Source organism: Phymastichus coffea, unplaced genomic scaffold (genome assembly GCF_024137745.1).
Source record: "Phymastichus coffea isolate CEN01 unplaced genomic scaffold, Cenicafe_Pcof_1.1 PCOF00174, whole genome shotgun sequence".
Taxonomy (NCBI): domain Eukaryota; kingdom Metazoa; phylum Arthropoda; class Insecta; order Hymenoptera; family Eulophidae; genus Phymastichus; species Phymastichus coffea.
This window is the reverse complement of record NW_026706985.1, coordinates 140,906-153,179: the sequence shown is the minus strand read 5'-3', so window position 1 is coordinate 153,179 and position 12,274 is coordinate 140,906. Positions and strand designations below refer to the sequence as shown.

General features: G+C 36.1%; 2 protein-coding genes across 5 annotated transcripts; one reads left to right on the top strand and one right to left on the bottom strand.

Annotated features, from left to right (window-relative positions):
- Positions 1-785: 785 nt before the first annotated feature.
- LOC131673368 (COP9 signalosome complex subunit 6) lies at positions 786-2,518 on the bottom strand. 2 transcript variants are annotated; one of them, XM_058951297.1, is made up of 6 exons: positions 2,359-2,518; positions 1,971-2,282; positions 1,523-1,806; positions 1,280-1,445; positions 1,007-1,200; positions 786-926 (listed from the first exon to the last, which is right to left on the bottom strand). In XM_058951297.1, the coding sequence occupies exons 2-6, from the start codon at positions 2,269-2,271 to the stop codon at positions 786-788; spliced, it is 1,086 nt and encodes a 361-aa protein (XP_058807280.1). In that variant the 5' UTR covers positions 2,272-2,282; positions 2,359-2,518. The 2 variants fall into 2 exon arrangements, with proteins under 2 accessions (XP_058807280.1, XP_058807281.1); XM_058951298.1 differs by having other exon boundaries at positions 2,396-2,516.
- A 2,083-nt stretch (positions 2,519-4,601) lies between these two features.
- LOC131673366 (chromosome transmission fidelity protein 18 homolog) lies at positions 4,602-11,296 on the top strand. 3 transcript variants are annotated; one of them, XM_058951291.1, is made up of 12 exons: positions 4,602-4,743; positions 4,834-5,109; positions 5,180-5,330; positions 5,393-5,579; positions 5,652-6,070; positions 6,154-6,393; positions 6,610-6,953; positions 7,024-7,265; positions 8,270-8,532; positions 8,607-8,880; positions 10,528-10,728; positions 10,863-11,296. In XM_058951291.1, the coding sequence occupies exons 1-12, from the start codon at positions 4,662-4,664 to the stop codon at positions 11,082-11,084; spliced, it is 2,901 nt and encodes a 966-aa protein (XP_058807274.1). In that variant the 5' UTR covers positions 4,602-4,661; the 3' UTR covers positions 11,085-11,296. The 3 variants fall into 3 exon arrangements, with proteins under 3 accessions (XP_058807274.1, XP_058807276.1, XP_058807277.1); XM_058951293.1 differs by having other exon boundaries at positions 10,528-10,989; XM_058951294.1 differs by lacking the exon at positions 4,602-4,743 and having other exon boundaries at positions 5,052-5,109; positions 5,185-5,330.
- The last annotated feature ends 978 nt before the right edge of the window (positions 11,297-12,274 follow it).

Genomic DNA, 12,274 nt, shown 5'->3' with positions numbered 1-12,274 from the left:
TTATCGAAAGAGAAAAAGGAAAAAAATACAATTAAATACAAGAGGAACAAGAATGTTCGTAATACTACTACACTATGTGGAAATTAACTATCGTAGATAATTTGTTTTTTTTTACAAAATAGTTATTTATACGCTTACATAGATGTGAAGGGAATCAAAAAATAAAGAGATTGATAACTGTTGTGGCCTATAAAAAAAATGTGAGATTATTGACGGTTAGAACGTGCCAATTAAATAAAGAGATCTTCCATAAGATAGCTCGTGTTTATGCTGTACATATGAACAAAGACAAAAGTTGGTTTATGACGTGTGTATATCATGGAAAAAAATCGAATAACGTGTAAAAACAGTATGTTATAAGCGAACGTTAATAAATTTCTATTACATTTAATGTTGTTTTTTTAATACGAGAAAACAAAACTGCATATTTACCTAATAAGAACGAGTCTTTGAATAGTAAATCACAGCTTTTTATTTAATAATATCACATATTAATAGTGTTTTATTTTCTCCGAGTTTGTTTGCTTATTGGCTATTCAAAGCCGTAGAATTTTCTTTACTAAATTCTGTGTTTTATCTGTATAAAAGTTGGTTTGTACATTATAAACGAAGCTTGTGTTTCTTTTACTCGAACATTATAATTTAAATAATGAAATAAGGTCGATCCTCGTTACGTAAAGAACTTATTTAAATTCTAAAGCTGATGATTGGCTTAGAGTGGTAAAAATATTACTAAAAAATACAACGATTGAAAAAATAAAAACTAAATACTATATATTAAGCTATCAAAAGAAGAGACTTCGTACGCGACGCGCGACACCCTGTCTATCATACAGAATATTGAACTTGTGTACAAATTGATTTGTGTCATTGCAACCTTTGGTTATAATGCCCAGGTACGTCATGAGGCCGAAATCGTTGCATTGCTAAAAATTATAAATGTTAATGAATCACTAGTTCATTTTAAACTAATTTAAAAAAAATGTAGGTTATTTAAATCACTTACATTATAGAAATCAGCCTTGAATTTGGGATTATTCAAAACTGGTAAACGATGACTGAGTGAACATGCAGCTCTCAAAACTTCGTGATTTCCCTTTAGTTCTCCTTTTTGAACAGCTTGAACGTACCTTAGAACTAATTTTACCCTGGAGTGTAACATTTTGATTGCACTGTGCTGAGCTATCAGATGTTCTGCAACTATTAATAAAGAAATAAGCAAATTGACAAACTTGTAATCCTTATGTATGTTACTTAAAAAAATGAGAGCTTCTTTTACCTAAAGAACTTTCTCCTTGATCATTACTGCACATCCTTGCAACATGATCAACACCAATCCTCTCAGCCTCTTCAGTGGCTAATGTATAAGTCAATGGTACAAATAACATTGTAGCTTCACCATTCACTAAATCAATAACTGATTCATATATAGATACTGGAAGTTGCTAAAAGAATTATTAAAGCGATAAGTAAATGTAATAAAAAACTGTACTATGAATCAACTTGAAAATTAAATACTCACATCAGTACTTTTAGGCCGTGGATCAAGTTTCAGCATAACAGGACTTTCATTAATCTCACATATTTGCTTATGTACTTTAATGTCTTTTTCATTTGGTAAACCACCAGTTGTGTACCAGCCAAGAAAATCCATATCACTGAAAACTTGCTTGAACTGTTCTTCTTTTGTGTTGTAATAGTCCCTATCAATCACAACATCATCTCCAATTAGTGTGATCAAGAGTTCAAAGGAGTTCATGATTTCGATATTCCTTCCTTTTTGCTTGCCAATCACTGCTCCATACACTGAAAAGAAAATATATTTCTTTATAAAAATCATTCGTATTTATTAAACTATGTTTAATTTATGGTTAAATAAGTAAAGTTTGACATAAGTTGCTTACGTTTTGGCAAAGACAGTGAATGCTAAGAATAAGAAAAAAACAAATAAAATAAATTAATTGACTAACCAAGCTGATCTTTGCCCTCCTGAGCACGAAGTCTAGTCCAGTGCTCGCTGACATTCATAATGACGAGTGGATGAAGACTAATGGAAACAGAGCCGACGGTGCCAGATGATGCCATAACCCGGGCGGTGCTGCTGCTACTTGGACCGCTGATATCCTCGTCTACAAGTTCATCAACGACCCTGACATCTGTTGTTTCGAGTTGAGCAACCTCCATTGTTGCTTCTTGAGCAGATGATCCCGACGCTGCTACGTTATCCTCGTCCACTTCCATCTCACTAGGTTGCTGCTTTTCTTCGCTCATTGTTGCGGTTTCTACAAAATCGCGGTCTCTAGGTTAGGAATGTTCAGCGATTTTGGCGTGATAAAATTGCCGGTACTACTTGCTTACTTTCTGTCAATGAGTTCGAATAATTGCAAGTGCTTACTGATTGAGTTTCACTCCGAAGATTGATTGGGTTTATTATGCTGTGCGGCGTAAATACGTAGATAAACAGGCAAAATAGATGATGCTGCCGCAAATCAATTGCTTGTCTTTCCTGAAAACTCTGTAAACACGTGAGAGCGGGGGTAAACAATACTGCGCATGCGTGGAGAGATAAAATGTAGTCATCCACCGCTATCTAGTAAAGTGAAGTACTTACAAAGTGTACAGTGAAGCGCTCGATTTTGAAGAAAATAAAAGTAGAGTAATTGCATGCTTTTGAAACTGTACGCGCATTTTATAAGAACTAATTAACTTATGAAGAAAGAGAAGATTGTTTTCAGTTGCATGAATTTTATCGTTTTACTGCTTAAATTGTAATAGAAAATTAATTAACGCTTGTTGCGAATTAAATTATTCAAGAAATCTTGAAATGTGAATAATTTTTTGTAATTCAACTGACAATCTAACAGAAAGACAAAACGCACTTAACGCGAAATGAAAGCTGTATATTTTACAGCATCTCAAGATAAAGGGAGGACAGCATTGACAATGAAAGACATTATGCGCCGCAATATACACCTTTGCTTTTCTGATGAAGTTAAATCTAATTAATAAATGGTCACATAGCTGTTTGAATATTTGAAATAATTGCATTATGAATTAGAATTATTATTATTATTATTATTATGAATTGATTATAAATTAGATCAAACACCGGTTGACAGTTTTTTGGAAGATATTCCAATCAGAGATGTTCGTTATAAGGAAATATTTGTGCCAAAAGTGTAGGTAAATATAGCCGATTCCATCGAAAAACTCGATAAATATAAGCAAAGATGACATCTGGGTATGCAACTTTCCGAAGACTGATGGTTATGCCGTGAATTTTTGTAAGCACAGATTGCTTATGCATAGAGAACCACTAGAAGCAAGAGGGGGTTTTGAATATCGCCAATGGTTTAGATTTCGATGGAGCTAAGATTTTCGGAAACGACGACTACCAACTGGATTTCCGTAAAAGAGTCCGATGGAGCGAGCTTTCCGCAACATGTTCAAAAGAGCGAGGAACGCGCTGCGATTTTACCTCGCCAGAAACCCAAAGAATACTTACATCTGGTATTATCGCATAACTATAAAATACTCGTAGCGTAAGATATGAGTAATTTTGAAAACTTACGTAAGCTATTTTTAGGAAATAGGGGTAGATTTTTCATTCAAATTATGATTAATCAAGAAATATTATTGCAATTTTTTATAAATTTCTTTGCGCTATTTTCAGACTGTGTGATTGATGATTGGGAAAGAAAGTACAAGAAAATTATTTCATGTCTGAAGTATGAAGATATGAAGAGCGTAATTACGTATATACGATTTCTGTGAATCACCCAGTGCTTATATTAATATTTCTTTAAGTTACTCGTGCATTCATAGAATCTTCCATCAGCGATCAGGGCAACTACAGATTTCCTAGCCGAAACTTTGAGCAATCTCCGAGTAATTTAGTTTGATAGTCGTTTAAACTTTGCAAATATGAAGAACAATCTACCCGTAAATAAAGAAATTGCAGCTGGAACGATTAATAAAACTAAACTATTTGATATCAGCTGTATACATTATTCACCAATATGTTTCAAATAGTATCTGCATTTAGAGTGATCAAAGATTATTATATCATGGTAACCAACTCTATTTTCATGAATAAAATTCAATTTATACCGAGAAAAATGTAAAACAAAAAATCAATTGAGAAAATAATATATGTAATGCTCTATACAAACCATTATTATTACATTTTATATGAAATTTTCGTTTGCTTTTACTTATTATGTAATCTTTATTTTCTCTAATTAAAGTATAACTTTGATAGTTTATATTTCTTATTATCACTTTATGAAGATAATCAGATTGCAATATCGTAACCGTTTTTTTATTATCTATGAACAATCTATTTTATGTGTAAATAGTAAACTTACAATTATATGTATTAATTATAAGTAAGTTAAAAAATTAATAAATCTGAAGTAACTTGTCATTAAAAAAATAAAATGTCAACATTTGAATTTCGAGTTGAAGATAGAAAGTGAATATTGCTATTTTTCCGCACGACCAATAATCGACGATCTAACTCGATATTCGAAGAGTCGAAGCTCGAACTCGAAATTTGAATTCTTTCAAAAGACCGCGTAAAAACAAACATCTTGAGGTTAGAAAACTATGAAGTAGCTTTTGAGAACTTGTATTAATTATTTAAAGATTCTGATTTAACAATGGATAACGAATTTCCTGACCCTGAAGATGAATTTGATTTGGAACATGAAGATGAATATGAAGTTTTACGGGAACTGGAAGGTCGGACATTTTATAATTTCATTGAATTTGGAATTAGAATACTTTGTTCACACTTTTTTAAATTTATTACATTTATTGACTGGTGAGTAGCTGCTGAGAGGGGAGAAGTAATTTCTAATAAGTCTATAGTGGAAAGTCAAATCACAAAACAAATATCCCAAAACATTAACAGTAATTCACAACTCACAAATAAATTTTCCAATAGTCAAAATACCCAATCGAACGATCTAACTTTGATAGAAACTGTGCAAAATCAGTTGCAGTTAAGTATCGATACTAGTAGAAAAAGACCTATAGATCAAATTTCTCAAGAAACGTTATTTAATATAAATGATTCCATTGATGTAAGTGATTTCAATGGATTTGGTAAGTATAATCATTGTTAAAGAAAAAGATGGACATTCAATGAATTATGAAATAAACTATAAAAATTTAGATCAGGTGAACCTGCAACAAAATAAAAGACCTTGTTGGGATCAACCGGATGAAGTCATAAGATTAATTCTTGATAGAAGAAAACTTCTTCAAAGTGGTTTCACAAATAACAGTATTGTAGGAAATATTGAAAAATCAACTTATGACAGGACGTAAGCACAATCATTTTTCAATATAAAAATTATGTGATTATGATTGAATTGATTTTGTACAGGAAAAAAAATTCCATAACAACAAGAGTTCCGAAATATGATTTTATTGCCCTCACTCGTACTGAAGATGGAAATCGTATATACATAAAAGTATCTGAAAAAAATAAATATGTACCAAAAGCTTACAAATCAAGTTCTGGGTTTTTAATTAAATCTTTCAATCATTTGAAAGGAGAAGCTGAGAACATAGTAAGTATTTTATATTTTTATTTTTATCATTAAAGTCTGTATTTTATTTATACATATTTATATTATTTTCAGGTTTCTAAAATCAATAAAAGAGATGATCTATTTTTGGAATCATCAAACCAAGAAAATCTTAGCTGTGAGTTATGGGTTGACAAGTATCGCCCAAAACGATATTTGGAATTGCTATCAGATGAACATGTTAATAAATCATTACTCTACTGGTTGAAACTTTGGGATAAGATTGTATTCGACAGAGATCCAAAAGTCAGATCTAAGAAGCCTCAAGCATTTTCAAAATTCAAAAGCAAGTTTAAGAAGAAAGAAAATGTGCCTGATCATGATAGTAAAGGTTTTCCAACTCAAAGAATAGCTTTACTTACTGGTTCTCCTGGATTAGGAAAAACTACATTAGCACATATAGCTGCAAAACATGCTGGATATAATATTGTTGAATTGAATGCAAGTGATGATAGAGGCCCTGAAGCTTTTAGGTAAATAAAAAGTTTTGTTTTTTTATATTGTCACTGACTTAAGCTTAAATATTTAATTTGTTTGATTTGCTTTTATTAAACAGGGAAGCACTTTTGGCTTCAACCCAAATGAGAGCTGTGATAGATCAAGAAAAACGTCCTAATTGTCTTGTTTTGGATGAGATTGATGGAGCTCCAGCAGCTTCGATTGATCTTCTTTTGAAATTTATTCATGGCAAATTAGCTCCAAAAGGAAAAAATGCTAAAAAAAATCAAAAAGAAAATAATGGTTGCCGACGACCGATTATTTGTATTTGCAATGACTTATACACTCCATCGTTAAGGTGAGATAGCAATTAAATAAATATACTGTAAAACTACTTAGTTTCTTTGGTGAATACGTTTTTTATGACTATATTGACAATTTTTAATTAAAAGAAACTGAAGTTTTTTAAATGATTCTCTCGTGAAAATGAAATAATGAAATCTTAGTAGCGTTTTCTCTTTTGGTAATTATCGAAACAGCCAAAAACACAATTAACGTAAAACTTATTCTGCAGACCTCTTAGATCAATGGCATTGATATTAAATGTACCAGAAATAAGTCCAGCAATGTTAGCTGACCGATTGAAAAAGATAGCATGTAAGGAAGGTTTACAGGTGGATTCCAAAGTTTTATTGGATTTAGCGCAGAGGTCAGCTTGCGACGTCAGAGCTTGTTTGGGAATATTACAATACACCGGTGGAAAGCCTGATATGTTGAAAAATCTGGCGTTCGGTTTGAAAGATATGCGAAAAGGTCTTTTTGAATCGTGGAAAGAACTGCTGCAAGTACCCATGACTAGAGAAGGAATTGTATCGGAGCACAAGAGAGCACAAAAAGTCGTCAAGATTGTTCATCAAGGTATGTTTACGAAGATGGCATGAACTCGTTTCTATTTAAGTAAGTCAATTGACTAATGGGTACATTGCAGGAGAGCCCGAGCGCTTGATGCAAGGAATTTTCCATAATTACCCGGAGATCTGCAAAGATAGGATCGTGCTGGTATCCGAGTCGTTGGAATGGTTTGAATTCTATGACCAAGTAAACGCGTTAGTAATGGAGCGTCAAACTTGGATGCTAATGCCATACACGATGTCGGCATTCGTGGCTTGGCACTTGTACTTGTCGGGCACGCAGGTGCCGAAAATCTCGTTTCCATCAGCCGCATTAGAGGTAAGGCAAGCAATACGCTGTAGCAAAGTTGCGCGAACAATGATAAGTCACGATTGTAACAAACGGAGCTAGTTTCGCGCTTGATATTTATCGCTGTTGTTGGAAGCAATAACGGTAATGGTCTTTTGTCTTTCTCTCTCGGGGTAGCAACTCGCTCTCCCCCTCTCTCTCTCTCTTCCTCTCGCGGCAGCGGCTTTTTGATTTATCTCCGGCTAATTAGAGAGACTAATAATTAATGCGAGCGCGCATTGCACTAATTATCAGGGGAGAAGCTTTTAAGAAATGAGAGAATATTCGAAATAAAACACAGAGCCGGCGCGGCGCCGGTTGAAGTCAAGCGCGCGCTCGGGCTTGCGAATCTCGCGCCCGCTAAGGTCAGCCAAGTAGTAGCCCCGGCTATTCGTCAGGCTGTTTTTGTCGCCCTAATGAGAGCTTGAATTATTCAACTTGGGAGAAGAGAGACGAGTCCTCTCCCACCCCTCGGGTCAACGATCGCCCCTTTTCCTGAGCCTCTCTGTGTTCCTCTCGCTATCCCCTCGCAGCGTTATTCCTTTCTGCAACCCCTTCGAACGAGCAGAAATACGAAATCTCGCTCTTCGTGCTGCGCAGCACGTCCACCTCGATGTGTCTAGATGAATAAAGTTCTGCGGCTCTTTTCATCCGTGTTTTCGCCGATTTTCTTTTTCCTCTTTCTCTCTCGCTTCTTTTGTTCCCGCGTTCGCGATGTATTACTTTCATTTGGTATTATCATTATTGCAGCGCTTGACCGGTTTTTACTCTTTGATCTTTACCTCGTTTAACGCGGCCGATCTTGTTTCTAAGCCCTCGAGATGGCTTTTGAAGCAAGCCAGATTTAGCTTAGATAATGAATAGCCATACCGTTGGATCCAGTTTCCTGACCTCTAGCGGAACTAGTTAACTGATAACACTCTGTCACTTGCATAAGTTTATTGAGAAAAAGTAGTAGATTAAAAAAAAACGTTTCTTTTTGTTTCTTATTTCAGGTGAATCAGAAATTAGAAAGGAACATGGCGATTTTGACGATAACGAAGAAAGTATCCAAGTACGATATCTTAACACTGATCGCGGAAATCTTGCCATATTTGCCTGATTTACTGACTCCAAAATTGCGGTCTGTGAACGCACAGCTGTACTCACAGGCAGAAAAACAAAATCTCGATCGGTTGGTGAATCTAATGTTGGACTTTGGATTAACGTTCACGCAAGAGAAGAAGCCCGAAGGCGGGTACGAGTACATTCTCGACCCGTAAGTTTTTTTCTTTTTTAGCTTTCTCGACATTTTCGTGAAAATACCTTCAATTAATCGAATGATACTTTCAGCAATGTTTGGGACATCGGTACCTTTCCCGAAGGAAAAGCTCGCAAGCAGTTACCTTATGCTGTTAAGCAGATAGTCATTCAAGAATTGGAGGCAGCGAGAATACGTCGAAGTGTCATAATGAGCGGCGAAGAAGAAACGAAGAAGCTGTCGACATGGCCGTCATCGTCCTCGAAAGAAAATCCCGGCCAATCAAAATCCAAAGCGGACGGGAGCCTCCCAAACCATTTGAAGCAACAATTGAATCCAATCGAGATAACACCGAGGAATGACAAGGTGGGTGTGGGATCCGAATCACAGAGCAATGAAGAAAAGTAGAGAGGCAGCGAAAAATTAATGGATATTTGATAAAAGAGCGTATAGAAGGGCAGCCGCTTTGATACATCTGGAGGATAGGTTGAAAAGTGAGGAGAGAGAAAAAAAAAGGGTAATCTTTTCTCGCGAGCGCGCGTGTCGGGGTCTTGCCGCTATTACTAGAGCGAAGACTCTTCATCTGGGCATCATTAATGATAGATGGCTTCATCAGCGAAAGCTTCATCATTTCTCGCCACTGAATTCGCTTTGGTGGGACGGTCTCTGTAGAAGAGCGAAGGAAAACGGTTTACAAAAGCACACGCCGGGGGTATGATTTCGAGAATAAGTAGCTAACCAAATGGTGTAGAGGCGCATGCACGCTCGTTACTCGCGAAGAAAAGACGCAAAGTTGGATCTCCGGGTGCGCGCACGGCAGGGAGGTAAGAAGAGAGGGACGGATGAGACACAGGAGGTGGAGCCCAGGCGAATTCGAGGCGGAGAGCTACATCCGCAAGGCTATTATAACCGCTCAAGCGAATCTCTATTAAAACGTGTTTACACTGGCTCAGGGGTTGACTCAAGCAGCAGCGGCCCCTTCAGCCCCGCGCGCGCCACTGCCGAGCTAGCGCAGCGCTGCTGGTGGTAGTGGCGTATGCAGCGCTCGGCTGCCGAGTAATGCCTATCTAATTGTCGCGTGTATGAATAGTGAATCCCGAAGCACTTGAGGCTATGAGCCAGATCCAAACTAACACAAGGGGAGAGCCATATGAGCTAATTTATATTATGATAGCCCGACCTCCGGGGATGTATCTTCCCCTTCTTCCTCCTCCCGAAACCCCTTCTTTCTCTCTCTCTCTCTCTCTCTCTCTCTCTCTCTCTCTCTCTCTCTCTCTCTCTCTCTCTCTCTCTCTCTCGTACTCCGCCTCTCCGATGCTGCATCCCGCTTCTGTGTCTTACTTCCTCGGTGCTGCGTTTCCGGTGTAAAGACGAGAGAAGCGCTCGGTGATCAAGTTAATCTGTTAGCGCGGACAAAGGCAATCAGAGCTACGATGCAGTAGCATTAACTTCCGGCACGGTAAAAGCTAGCGAGCATTAGGAGGCCACTCGAGTGTAACGTACACGCGACTAGCCACTAATCGCGGGGGCGGCACTCACGACGACAACCCTCTTAGCCGCTCCTTTCCACTCTTTTATTGTCATGTTGATTCTCCCGTCGGCAGAAGCATCCAGTCATCAGAATTTATGGCCAGTTTTGTATCTAACCCAACGCAAAGCTTATGTCTTTGCTTTCCGCAAGTCTTTTGTGCTCGTCGCGATTAATGACCCTTCCACCCTTATGGCTTTCTTCGTCCCTTTTCTTTTTTGCACCTAACGCTCCCCTCTTAATAGATATTACATTAGATGTTTGACTTGTTCTGAATAACATGAGTTTTATTGTCGAGACATTTCTATTTTGTTTGAGTCATACCGTGTCACTTGAACGAGAAAAGCATTATCATTATTGGTTTTATCGCTTGTGAATGGTCAGCAGCGTGACAATTTTTCCAGATGAAATACTTGTCCGCTTTAGTATTTTTTTATTCAACCGTTTTTCGAATGGTAACTTTTTTTTCGTATTCTGTTTTACAGCGCTGTCGTAACTTTTTCTCTGCATTCCAAAAGGCAGGACAAGAAAACTTGAAAACCAAGAAGGCAAAAGACATAGAGATGGGCATAATAAGTCCAGAAACACTATCGAAGGCCGAAAGGGACAGGGCTTTTGTCAAAGCGAAAATGGATTTAATGAAAAGCGATGTACATTATGTATATAATGAGGGTTACACCAATGCTGTAAGGCGCAAAGTATTCATGAAAGATCTTATATAATTGTTATTTTTAACTATATTTTACTGTATTTTTTAACAATGATGTTTTAGATAATAAGGCTTTTGATAATAAAGTATTTTTATATCTTTAAAATTTAGGGAGTCCACGTTATGAATTATATTTACGATAACGAGAACAAAAACATTTTACCCGTACGAGCCAAGCTGGTTCAACAGCTTCAAGGCTGCGATCATCTTCTTCTCATTAAAATTCTCATTCAATTTCAAAGGGTCAAATTGGCAATTGTTACATTTCTTGGCCACGATGGTCGCGATGAGTTTCAAAGTTATTTTCATGGAAAAATTTATTTGAGATATTAAAGGATTTGAAGATTGAATTTTTAATCAATACTAATATAACAGATAGTTCATGTATTTTTAAAAACTGAAAGCGTTCATTTAAGACTATTTAAAACTTCATATGAGTTTCATTGATCATATTACTGTAAAATTGTAATACACTTTGATTGTTCAGAAAATTGTACTATTTTTCCTTATTTGCTTTTTAAATTAACATTTATCAATGATCAAGACTACAGAGGGAATAAAATTTTCTGTAAACCAAAATGCATTTTGATGTTATTGTGTTTTAACCAAATATCGATTTGTTAAGTTTTTGTGAAATATCAATAATATAATGAAACTCTTAAATATTTATTTATTTCCGCTTAATAACTGGAAAAGTTTTATAAAATCTTTAAAAGTAATGAAATTAAAGTAATATTTTGCATTTAAAACAACTGACCAAACAGCAGCTATACATACGATTTTTTATAACAAACGCACCAAATCTTCATAGTGCCACTGATGCCTGCAAATTTTCATGTATTTTTATATTATAATTTCAGCTTGATAGTGATTAGGTGACCTTTTGCAAAAATATGATATGCATTAAAGCCGAAATCCAATTTGTATCTCATTAACAGTACAATGTATACGCGGTTGACGGTATTTTCGTCTATTTCATTCGTGGAATAACTGTTCAATTAACAATATTTTCATTATCAATGATTGAACAGACAGTGTTGTGTATTATTCAGTGTACTGAACATAAATTTACGTGGCAAGTTCGAAAGTGAAAGCAGTTCGATTTCAGTACTCTACTTCAATTTTACAGTCAAATCACTAAACTATTTATACTGGAAATCCACTGAATTGAAATATCACCCAATTACCGTTGAAATGAATACGCTAAATGACATAAAATACATTCGATAATAGTACATTAACTAAAGCGGGAACATAGATTCTTGTCTGGTATAAGTGAAGCGAGGGTGTAATGAGTCGAGAATCCCTTTGCCGAACACGTTAGTATGTATTGTTCAAAGCAACGAGCGGAAAGCGCACGTTTATCCCCGAGCGTTCGGCAAAGTCGTACTTTCCGCGTGGCGCGTTCAAAATAAATTAGATGCCATGATGGCTGCACTCAGCCTTTTCAAATTTGAAACATCCGAATGCATATTTGAAAAGATATCTATCGGGTTATGCACTCTGCGCCATTGACTTAAGTA